The sequence below is a fragment of the Echeneis naucrates genome, chromosome 7 (genome assembly GCF_900963305.1).
Source record: "Echeneis naucrates chromosome 7, fEcheNa1.1, whole genome shotgun sequence".
In the NCBI taxonomy this organism is placed as follows: Eukaryota; Metazoa; Chordata; class Actinopteri; order Carangiformes; family Echeneidae; genus Echeneis; species Echeneis naucrates.
In genome coordinates, this window is record NC_042517.1 from 2,065,057 (window position 1) to 2,077,176 (window position 12,120).

The 12,120-nt window shown below is 43.4% G+C and overlaps 1 protein-coding gene across 2 annotated transcripts; it reads right to left on the minus strand.

The window, feature by feature from the left end:
- Positions 1-6,279: 6,279 nt before the first annotated feature.
- commd7 (COMM domain containing 7) lies at positions 6,280-11,156 on the minus strand. 2 transcript variants are annotated; one of them, XM_029506691.1, is made up of 9 exons: positions 10,953-11,156; positions 10,079-10,129; positions 9,846-9,948; positions 8,868-8,924; positions 8,703-8,740; positions 8,453-8,543; positions 7,276-7,325; positions 7,150-7,198; positions 6,280-6,487 (listed from the first exon to the last, which is right to left on the minus strand). In XM_029506691.1, the coding sequence occupies exons 1-9, from the start codon at positions 11,031-11,033 to the stop codon at positions 6,411-6,413; spliced, it is 597 nt and encodes a 198-aa protein (XP_029362551.1). In that variant the 5' UTR covers positions 11,034-11,156; the 3' UTR covers positions 6,280-6,410. The 2 variants fall into 2 exon arrangements, with proteins under 2 accessions (XP_029362551.1, XP_029362550.1); XM_029506690.1 differs by having other exon boundaries at positions 10,079-10,132; positions 10,953-11,155.
- Between the last annotated feature and the right edge of the window lie 964 nt (positions 11,157-12,120).

Below are 12,120 nucleotides of genomic sequence, written 5' to 3' on the forward strand. Positions count from 1 at the left end.
GATCAGGATCAGCCAAACTCTGATGTCATAACAACCCGCTGACCAATAGGCTCGCCTGATCTGAGTCCATTAAAGTCTGCATTACTCTATATGCATAGTGTGATTACTGTGTGCTGCAGAAAACACGCAGACAGACACACATTAACATATTGCATACATTAGCATGTTTGTGTATCTCTGTCACCCTCACAGCTGCCCAGTAATGAGGCGCTCCATCTGAAATATGTTTATTCATCCTGTGTCGACTGTTTTCTTTCCACGGACACCGCCTGATGGTGAAGTGTGACCCCGCCTGCAGCAACATGCCTTCATTTCAATTTATTTAATCTTGCCTCACTATGACAACAAGACACAATCAAAACACACAAAAAAAAGGAAAAACAACAAAAAGGAAAAACACAATCAACAAGTCAAAGGCAGCACAAATACAAAAAACAAAACAAAAACACTTGCTGGAAGAATCACAAAAAAACACGAGATTACAAAACGTAGAATCAGACACACACACACACACACACACACACACACCCTAAGCTCCCTGTTTAGTAGGTTTCTTTCAGTGAAACCTGAAATCATTGTGTTGCTGTAATTCCGGCACATTACATTGTTCATATTTCTCACAAATACATTCACAAACACACAGATCCCCACTGTGTACACACACACACACACACACACACACACACACACACACACACACACACGCCCACACATATTAATGAGCCGCAGTGTGAAGTCTGTTTACTCACCCCTATGGAGGCTTCTTTGCGTTCTTGAACACGCTAGTGAAGTGTGACTTCCAACGATGCTCTGCCAAGACCAAACACTGAAATGAACACAAAAAAAACACAACATTGTTGTTTCACAGCAGTGTTTAGTTTTTGTGCAGTTTCTGGTCATTATTCAGTTTCTAGTTTTCACTTCATTACTTTGTTTGTCAGCATTGTTGTCAAATAACACACATGGATGATTGTTAGAGGTGTGAAAGGTAAAAGTTGAGGTAGCTGTTCGTGTTCGTGACCTCACTGACCTTCATCGTTATCCTAAAGAGTGAAATCAAGCCCTGATAATGATGATGACAACTCCTGGAGCTGAAACTGTTTTTCACTCTATCAAAGAATCAACAGAAACTTCACAGTTTCACAGACAGCTAATCAGACGATAAAGAAGAATTCAGACTGTTTTTATTTGTCTCAAATTAGAAATTGATGAACAGATTCATCAATAATTACACTCGTAGTTGTGACCCGCAGTGACGTTACGATCAGGTGAGTTGGATAACGTGGATTATCTTGTTGCCATGGATACGTGTCAGCAGGTGGGATGTCTGAGGTGGCAGGTGAATGTTTAGTCCTCAAGTTGTCGTGTTGAGGCAGTAAAAAAAAAAGACTAAATGGTGTGTCAGGGCATCTGTTCCCGGTCTGGGAAGTGGTTGGAGGAAGGAGAACCTCATGGGCCACCGATGGTCATGGGAAGTTGAGGCTGGACCGTTCTGACAGAAGGTGTGTGTCTGTCTGGTTAGTGGGGAAGACAGTGTGACGCTTTGGACAATGTCCTGCTGGGAAACCTTCGGTCTGGCCCTACATGTGGATGTTACTTTGACCTAAACCTGGTTCAGACCGAGTCCCAGTTTTAAATCAGGAGCGACAACCAGATGAAGGTCTTGACCCGGTTCTACATCCCCCAGATCTCAATGCAGTCCAGAATCTGTGTGATGAGCTGGACCGACGAGTGTCAGGGTCTCAACATGTCGTACACAACATCAGGCAGGTGGTCATAATAAGACACATTTCCCTGAAGACCTCTCCTCGTTTAAATAGTTCATTTTGAATCATTTAGGATAATCAGTCTTTAGATGATGAGTCTGAACAGAAATGATTATTTTTCCTATAACAACTCCTCCAGTTTACAGCTGCAGTGAATCATTTGGTTGTTTTGATACTCAGGTGTGAAATTTGTGTTTTCTTTATTTTAAACTCATCGTGGCATTTTTATCTGCATTAGAGATGATGATGATGGTGATGATGAGTCCTTGTCCCGGGCTGTTTCTCATTAACCAGCAGCGCTCTCTAGTGGTGAGAGACAGTATAGTTTCTCTGTGGGGGTAAAAGAATTAAATAAAACATCTCAGAGTGGTTCTGTGTGATTTCTTTCAAAGTGTCTTTTTGACTCCTCAAGGTCCTCGGAGTGCAGAAGCTTGAATGAATGAATGAATGAATGAATGAATGAATGAATGAATGAATGAATGAATGAATGAAGCCCTCATCCCTACCCAGCTCCTGCCGGTGGGGCGCATTCAGGTGAATAAACAGGTCATTTTCTAAATTATTCATCCAGAGTTTGCTCATGTTAGCAGGCTGTCTGTGAGTATATTAGCACCCCGGCTGGATGGATGACACACAAACACACACATACATACAAGGCAACGCACACAGTTGTGCAAACACACAATACAATCAACTAGGAAGTGAGGAAGTGAGGAAAAGAAGTGAAGTGGGGGGTTGAAAAAGGGAGGGAAGGTGAGCAACAGTTTATAACAAGCACCGTGGGTGGGTTAGAGACAGGTCTGGTTATTAATGAGGTAACCTCACACACACACACACACACACACACACACACACACACACACACACACACACACAGGCACTGCTCCTTCCGGGTGGTGCTGCAGGTTTCACAGTCAAATAACAACCTGAAGCTGTTAACAGGTGTGTGTTTGTGCAAGTGTGCCAGTGTGTATCTTAGTGTAGCAACCCTGTCCTCCCCACTCGGAGCTGCTGCTGCTTCTCTGTGCTGGATGGGGGGGTAGGAGGCACAGAGGTGGTGGCAGAGGGGGGAGGGGACTGCCTAGGGATAACATTATATCCCTGTGTGTGAGTGTGTGTGTATCCTTGGGACAGGCCCACCGTAACTGTGCGGCCACACAATGGGATGGGTATGGTTGCCAAGGTAACTCCATCAGCTCAAGCAACCGTGGCAACTGGTAGCTAAGTAACAGGAACCTGGCAACAAAATGGAGAAGGGGGAGTTCGACAGGTACCTCTGAGGGTGTGAAATTATGGGGCTGCTGTGTGTGTCTGTGTGTGTTAAACTCAGGTTCCGCTCACATTCAGGACCCAATTTACAACATGTCCATTTCCACTGACTCATTTGGAAACACACAAAGAGGAGCCAGGAGCTGGAACGTTTGGACCCATCTTCAGCTCATGTCCAGTGATTACACGCACACCTGCGTTTTCCTAATGGCTGTCTACTTTCCTGGAAACAGGACCAACATTTAAAATATTTTTTCCTGAGGGATGCAATAACAGGGCAGAGACCATGAACCTGTTAGGAAAATGTTTACTGAGCAAATAAATCCAGGAAGAACTCGAAACATTTTCACATAGACTTCAACACACTCTGACCTTGAAAGTCAGAGACCCCCCTGATTCCTGATGCCTTGATAAAATGCAGCTGAGTTCTGTTGCATAAATTTTCATCTTTCTCTCTATTCGGGTGTCTGTATCGACAAACACTTCAGGTTTGCAGCCCCATTTGTGTGTGTGTGTGTGTGCGTGTGTGAGACAGTGTACTATTTGAGTATATGGTGGCAGTTTTCTCACAGTTTGGGGCAGGAAGACATTAATTACCATCAGCAGAGAGCAAAACCACCTTCTCAGTAAATCCACATGGTGGGTGGGTTCTGTCGGCCGAGACAGGCCTGCCCTTATCAAAAAGATTCACACGCACACACACGCACACACACGCACACACACGCACACACACGCACACACACACACACACACACACACACACACGCACACGCACACCATACACTTCCCCAAGGCTAGTTATTCCCCCTCAAAGTCGTGTTCAGGTGTGCTCATCATAAAGCCGTCAATATCAGGTGGAACAGGAGGGGGGGGGGGGGCGCAGACAGGAAACCAAACAAGGTCAAAGGTCATGTGTGAATTCTGAAGTTTCCCTTCATCAAATCAATCAATCAATCAGGTCAAAGGATTGAAGTCATCCTGCATAAAGAAGGAGATAAAGGAAATCTAAATCTATACATCTATCGATAAACGAGTTCCCTGATCAATACTTCATGAGTAGGATATTCATTTTGGGATTATTTAATGTGATCTAGCAGCAGCTGCTCGGTCCTCGTCAAAGTCAAACTCACTCACATCGTCACACCTCACCTCTCAGTCATCAGTGTGTAAATAAATATCAAACTGTGTTACTAATAATTAGAAGTTGAAGAGACACACAAACACAAATACAATGAATAAATAACATAAAGAGATAAGAATGATATAAAGCAGGTAGAATCCAAAATGACGGAGCGTTTCAAGGAAGTCATTCTTAAAGCGGTTTGTGCTGAAGGACCTGAAAGCAGCTCTTCCAAGGTCAGGATGAACTTCAATATGAAAGTTCAAATGTTCCAAAATGGGGGAGTTTCCTTCAGCCATTATTATTATTATTATATTCCCCTAAAAGAAATATCAGCGGGGCAGATAGCTGAAAACATACTTGTTCAGTTTGGCTTTGAACTGGTTCGTAGACTCGAGATTTTCAAGGTTAAACTTGATGGTCCTTCAGTGAATAGCAGCTGTATGATGAATGAAACTTAGTTCTCCACAGTTACAACCAACCAGCAGAGAAAGAAAAAAACGAAGCCCATGCTGCAGAATAACAGGCTTCATTAATGTAACGATTGGGTGAAGAGTGCCAAAGAGGATTTTTTTAGATTTGAAAGGACTTTCCTGCGGTGAAGCCTGTTTGACATGTCTGAACACAACCTGCCCTAACAGACCCCCACCCTGCATCATGACCTCTGATGAGCCCCCTCCCCCTCCATGGGCTTATCTTTACACACACAAGCATCATCACTTTATGTAAAACCCAACAAAAGACCACCCACCGCTCTCTGTCTGTCCCAGGGACAAACACACAATACCTTTGTCTACATAAACAGACAAGGAGTAAAAAGAACTGGTTGTGAAAGTGAGTCAGATTCTATTGAAGTGTATGGGAAAATAGCTTACAGGCACACATTCTTGGCAAACAGAGCTGAGGGGACTGTGACATGTTTACTGATGGCAATATGATAAGAGCTTTTACGAAGAACTGGACAACACGAAGAATAAGGTGCTTTCTTCTGCTTTGAAGATCAAGACAAGTTAAAAGTCTGAGTCTAAAAAAATTCATGTGGAAACAAAGGTAAAATTAAATGTGTGGTTCTGATGTTGCGTAGTTGGGAGATGTGAAACAAGAAGGAGACAAGATTTAAGGTGATAAGACGTGACAGTGATCCCTGAGCCGGGGGCCTCCACCTCAATTTGTGTTCGTTCAAGAAATGAGGAAACGGATATTCTGTTTTTGACTCTGCTGGACAAAGAAAATTATAAATGTGGACAGGTGTAGGTTCTTTACTAATGCTGTGGAAGTAACAACGCTCTCAGTCCAGAGAGCCTGAATTCGGAAACTGAGCCTTAAAATGAGCCGTCCGAACTTCTGGGAGTTTGTGATATCACAACAATGTGATCACAGCCAGCAAGTCCTGGCGCCGCCATCCAACATCGCAGGGTCTGGTTTTCGGAGGCCGATATTTCCCACAGACAGCACAGTCAGTCATGGTGCCGTACGCCCACAGCTCCTCCGAGGAGTGGAATGGTGAAGGCTAGTAGACACATGTACTCTGCCCCAGGGGGGCATTTTTAAATGTACCAGTTTGTGTCAGTTATCACGTTTCATCTACCTCTCCTCTATTAGAGCTGCTAATTACTATTCCTCAACATCAGGCTGCCCCAACACGCCTCCAGCTGATCCAGGACGCCGCTGCACGTGTGCCAACAAGTTCACGTCTCTCACCGAGGCGTCCTGCTCGATTACCCCACTGACACACCTCCACCTGTCCTGCATGGTACCCATTCAACCTGGTTCTGTCTGTCAAACACAATTTATCTGACTGTGACCATGATGACTTTAACCTCATGGCGAACAGAAACAGCTTAAAAATGCTACTTTGACAGGGGAATCGAACACATCTCTCCGGTGTGTTCCGACGTCATTCGACCACCACCTCGTCCATGCGTGGACTTTGCTAATTCTCGGAATGACTACAACCCTTCCTTGTTGTCTGGCACCAAAACTCCACGATGAGTTTGCAGGCGATGGCCCTGATGATGATGTCAGGACTCAGTCAAATAAAACCGGGAAGAAAAATGACAACTTTTGTGTTGTTTGTCTTCTTGTGTGAATTAAAACAGAGAACGTCTTCCTCTTCTTCTTCATTTTTATTGGTAGATTTCAGTATAAATGACTGGAATTAAATAACAGGACTTGTTTTTGTGTTTTGCTTCAGTCACTGCGGGCTGGCAGACAGACAGACAGACACACACACGCACACACACACACACACACACTCAGCTGAAGCAGTCCATGCTGGCCTTGGCTCTCTCCATCTCGTGCAGGAAGTTGTAAAACTGGGGGAGTGTCAACTCTGGAAGAAAAAAGGAAACCAAAGCAGATAAACCAGACTGAGCTGAAGTGAGAACAGCTCTACTAAATGACACAACATAAATGAACGTGTCTTGCTACTTCTCATTTTCACACTTTGACATAAACAACAACAACATGTGTGGTGGCTTTTCTCGTTTGTCTTTCGCGGCTCTTTAAAGCGAAACTCAAATTAGGTGAAGAGTTTCAGTCGTGGCTGCTGAGGATGAACAGATGAAGATGACGCTCTTTTGGAAACAGTTCATCACATACATCTCTTTTATTTGCACGACTGTAACTGATGCCTGATGTCTGTTGTGTGTTGTGTGTCCTCTGCTATAAATCAAACATCCCCTTGAGGGACAATAAATACCTCTGGACTCTGAACTCTGGTACTTTCCTCGTGCAAATAAGATGCATCCCAATTCCACAATGCACAACTTTTTTTGCTCACAGAAAGAAGAAAAAGAGGTTTTAACGCCCAAATATACAAAAAGGTTAAATCCTTAAGATCTCTGTTGTTTTCTTGCTGCCAAATTAGTGAATTAGTGCTAAGGAGTAAATCTTTGTGTTAGTTGGCTGAAGATCAGCTGTAGAGACCGACCACTTTATTAAACCTCCAGACGAATGCAATAAATTTATTGGTAACGGCACAAACTCTCTCACCCATGTAGACGTTCTCAGTGGAATTCCCCCGTCGCACCACCAGCTTCAACTGCAAAAAGGACAAAGAGAGGAGTCATTGGGTGTGTGTGTGTGTGTGTGTGTGGTGTTTACTGTGTGCTTTCATACCTGCAGAAAGATGTTGCCGACTTTCTGGATCTCACTGGTGCCGACGGTCACTGTGTGGGACACAAAACACACCGTGAATCTCCAGTTCCATCAAACAGAACCAATACTCAAAGAGTTGTCACCTCAAAAGGTCAGACACACATGTTTGTGGGTCTGTTAGATGAATTGTGTACTCAACATAACAACATTAAATCATGACACATCAGAGCTCCCCTACTTCTAAATCTTACAGTCCAGAAGTTATCGTTTTCTTGTTGTACAAAGAACCTTTCACCTTCATCTTATGTCTTTCATGGAACATGCCAGTTTGATACATTTCCCCTTTCTACAGACTTCATTTCCAATTATCTGATTGCACAAGCCACTGGTTGGAAAGGACGACTTTGTATCAGGACACATCAGAATAAAAAATACGACATAAAAGTCCAGTTTCCACCTGTCTTTCTTGGGAACTGGTAAAAAAGAGAAGTGAACCAGAGTAATTTTTTTTTATCCTTGACCAGTTATTTACATTTTTAAAGATCAGTCTTATTATTTTTTTAAATCAAAAACTGATTAAATAAATACATTTGTCTCTAGTCACCACTCAGGAAATCAGCATCCAGCTCCTCAAACACTGTTCACCCTTTTTAAGGAGTTGGCTATTTGGTGAACACGCCACAATAAAGGAGCTGGATGTTCTACACTTTATGTACGACAGTGTCCATATAATTATATCAGCTGTGCCACTGGCCAAGTCTCCAAGGGGCCGACCGGATGCAGCTGACTCAGTGTCTGCATGCAGAGACACAGGCCCTTTGTCTGCACTGAGGTTTTTACATCACAACACACAGCACCATGCTGCCCTGACACTCCCTGTCCTCTCCTTTCATAAGCCGGAGCCACCTCAGAAGCACTTTAACGTGACGCTAATGATGCTACTGAACGGCTCGTATTTCCATTTCAATCTGATGTGCGTCGTCACAAGTCATTAGTTTGAATGAACAAACAGAGGCCTCACAGAGACCTGTCATGTGGACTATCAGAGGACTTAAGACACGCTAACGACAGTTAGAGCTTTGTGCTCATGAATATACATAGTAACTCTGAGCGGAGAGAGAACAGCCTACACAGTGTGTGCAGAAATAAACTTGGAGTCAACCTATAATTTCTAAAGCTAAATTTGTTGCGGTTTTACCTCCAAACTTCCACTCCATGTCCACCAGCTGGTTGACCATCACGGTCTGTCTCACAGCCAGTCGGGACAGCGCAGCATAGTGCTCCCCCCACTGCAAAACAGGGCTTCAAAACATCAGATGAACGGTTGTGCTTTGACAAGAAAGATATTAGAAACACGGTTTATGTTCTGAGGCATCAGCAGGCTATTTTTTCTTCAGTAATTAATTGTATTTTTTATTTTCCTCCATTAAAAATAAATCAAAAGGTACCTTCTGTGAGAAGTGAGCTGCCTTGTCTTCGTTCAGTCCTGAGGTACAGAATGGAAAACCACACAGGGTCATAAGAAAAACACAATCCAGCAGCTATACTTAACCCCCGTTTAAGAGCTGACCCCGCTCAGGAGGGACCCGGTGATGAAGGGCTCGGGGGCCTACCTAGAGCCACAAAGTCTTCTTTGATCTGCTCGGCTGTGAGGTTTTTCTTCAGGGCTCCTGAGGAGGAAACAGGAGTCAATGCTGTCACTGAGACGGAAACTTTGTCAACGTAAAGCTGAACTTTGATCTGTTTTGGATTTACAGTGTCATGGGAAAGTTCAGAAGTGACATGCATGAGGCTGTCAGGCCTTGAGGAGAAAGGAAGGAAGGGTGGATCTGCAGTGAGGTTTGAGTTTTTGACTTTTGTCAACGGAACACTGGCTACGCTGGAACTCCTCCTGCAGAAATAATGCAGTGATGTCAAACAGGAAAGGCAAAAATCAGCTCCTGGTCTGTGCGCCATCTGGATTTAAGAGTCTCTACTAAACTGTTAATTACAACCCACTGTGGCCACCTATGTAGACTCAGAGCCACATAGGAGCAACGGCAGCTGTGATTGGTCTACATGGACTGCTAGCACTTTCTTATGCTCGTAGAGAAAGTCATTTATTTAATGTCAAAATAGCAGAAAACTTTAAAAGCATAAACACGATGGTATCAATAGGTGAAAATGACTAAGGTATAAACTGATAAGACAGGCCAGAGGAGAACCAGAGGAGGACCAGAGGAGGACCAGAGGAGAACCAAAGGAGAACCAAAGGAGAACCAGAGGAGGACCAAAGGAGAACCAGAGGAGAACCAGAGGAGGACCAGAGGAGGACCGGAGGAGAACCAGAGGAGGACCAGAGGAGGACCGGAGGAGAACCAGAGGAGAACCAGAGGAGGACCAGAGGAGGACCAGAGGAGAACCAAAGGAGAACCAGAGGAGGACCAGAGGAGAACCAGAGGAGAACCAGAGGAGGACCAGAGGAGAACCAGAGGAGGACCGGAGGAGGACCAGAGGAGAACCAGAGGAGGACCAGAGGAGGACCAGAGATGTTTGTGTGTTTGTGTTTGTGTGTGTGTGTGTGTGTGTGTGTGTGTGTGTGTGTGTCTCACCCTGTGGCACCAGCAGGACGCTCTTCATCAGGTTCCTCAGAGGACCTGCACTCATCCCATGTTCCCCAGCAAACTCAGCGAGCTGCTGCATGAAGCCCTCCGTCTACATACACACAAAATCCGTGCATTCATTTGTAATGACCATGACACATGAAAGGAAAGGCAATGCAGTTATCAAGGCTGGTGACTGAATGCCAGACCCATTGAAATCAAAATTGTGTGTGTGTGTTCACCTCTTTAGGCTCCAGGAGGAACTGGAACAGAATTTCAATCAGTCGATGAAACTGCTACAGGAAATAAGAAAAGGAAAGTTGTGGTTTGCTCATGTCACGTCAAGGAAAAACAACACAAAAACTTTTTGAGTCTTTGTTGTGTATTTTGTGACTCTTGTGGACTCCTTGGTGTTTCTCCCTGGTGGGTTTTCAAGTCTTCATCGTCTGTCTGTGGTCTGCTGGGTCTCAGACCTCCATAAATACAAGTGCTGGTTTTAGTAATTAGAGTAATTCTGATGACAATAAATCAGTATTTTAATTTAAATAAATTCAGAGTACACGATGTTACTGTAGTACTTTTAAACTGTGTTAGTGTTGTATTTACTGTAGTACTCATTCTCATTCATGTTAATGTTACTGTAGTATTTATTATCACATCACTTGAATCTCCTGCTGAGTTCACTCACAGCTCTGATCAACCAGATCTTCCTCATGTATATAAACTCAGACACAAAACAGTCTTTCTCTCTCTCTGTCAGTCTGTCTGTCTCTCTCTCTCAGTCAGTCTGTCTGTCTGTCTATCTTTCTCTCTCTCTCTCAGTCAGCCTGTCTCTCTCTCTCTCTCTCTCTGTCTGTCTGTCTGTCTGTCTCTCTCTCTCTCAGTCAGCCTGTCTCTCTCTCTCTCTCTCTCTCTCTCTCTCTCTCTCTCAGTCTGTCTGTCTCTCTCTCTCTCAGTCTGTCTGTCTCTCTGTCTCTCTCTCTCTCAGTCAGTCAGTCTGTCTCTCTCTCTCTGTCAGTCTGTCTGATTATTTAGAGGAAGTCTTTAATCCCTGTCATCATGTGAGCTCAGATTAATAATCCTCCCCCACCTCCCCCGTTAAAACCGTCTGTTTACCTGCTGGTTAAGTTTGTTCAGGTTCTGGAAGTCGGTGCTGACGGAGTCCGGTAAAACGTCTTTAGTGAAGTGAAGCTGCATGTTCCGTTGTTTCCAGTTTTTTGTTTATTATTTGGTTTATTTTTTTTTTGCTGAAAAACGGTCAGAAACTCCTCCGCTCTGTTTTGGACTCCTCTTCCTGGTTCTCCAATGCGCATGCGCACCAAGCGGCAGCCCCAGTCTTCCGGCCGGAGGAAACTCAGAAATAAAATCAGAAATGAAAACATCGGTGACAAAAATGCGATTTAAACCTGAACAGACTTCACTTTTAACGCATCTTTAATCTGGATGTTAGGTTGAAGTATTAATCAGGTGGAGGTGGACAGAGGAAAAGTTAAATTCATATTCTGTCGTTAAAACAACGACGTTAAAAGGTTCACTTAATGATTTTGGCTCCATAGTTAACAGATTAAGTAAAATCAAAATAGCTATCTTCACCTCAACTATAAAACATACACTTTAAGTAGAAAGTATTAGAATCAAAAATGAACTTTTGCAGCAAAAATAAAAAATTCTCACAGGTTTTTCTACAAGCTACAAAGCTGTGGCTGCACTTGACTTCTCTCTTTACATTCATTTAAACTCTGTTTCTTTCTTATGTAAAGTCAAAACACATGACTGTCTCTATAGTTAAGTGATAATAATACAGGTTTTAACATGTACTGACGTTAGTCAACACTTTTTAAAGTAAGCATTTTTCTTTTTTACATTTTTGCAGAATAAAAAAAGTTCTAAAGTATAATTTATCACGTTTCACCACCGGTTTAACACATCTTAACACATTATTACTATTATTATTATAAACAATATTAACACATCAGATTTATCATCTGAACACTTTATTTGATTCTGTCACGGCTGTCAGAAAAAAAAACTTTTTCCACTTTCTGCTGATATAAACTTTATTCTGTTTGAACCAACTTCTGAAAGTGAAACCCGGAGTGTGTCAGGGGGAAAACACACACACTTCCTGTCTCACTCAGATTTATAACGAAAGAAGATAAAGAGAGGTTGAGTAATAACCACAGAGTGGGGGAAATGAGTAGGGTGGGGGGGGGGGGGCGGAGGAAGAAAGTAGTTCCCACTCTCGTTTTTTTTACATGAAGGGGACAAAAAGTGGGAGGTGACC

Bases quoted from the DNA above. Each gene is read 5' to 3' on its own strand.
- commd7 (XM_029506690.1), bottom strand. From the start codon at position 11,033: ATGCAGCTTCACTTCACTAAAGACGTTTTACCGGACTCCGTCAGCACC. The intron at 8,925-9,845 runs GTGAGACACACA...TTTCCTCCTCAG, and splicing joins CGTCCTGCTGGTGCCACAGG to GAGCCCTGAAGAAAAACCTC. The intron at 6,488-7,149 runs GTGAGAGAGTTT...TTTTTCTTCCAG, and splicing joins CACTGAGAACGTCTACATGG to AGTTGACACTCCCCCAGTTT.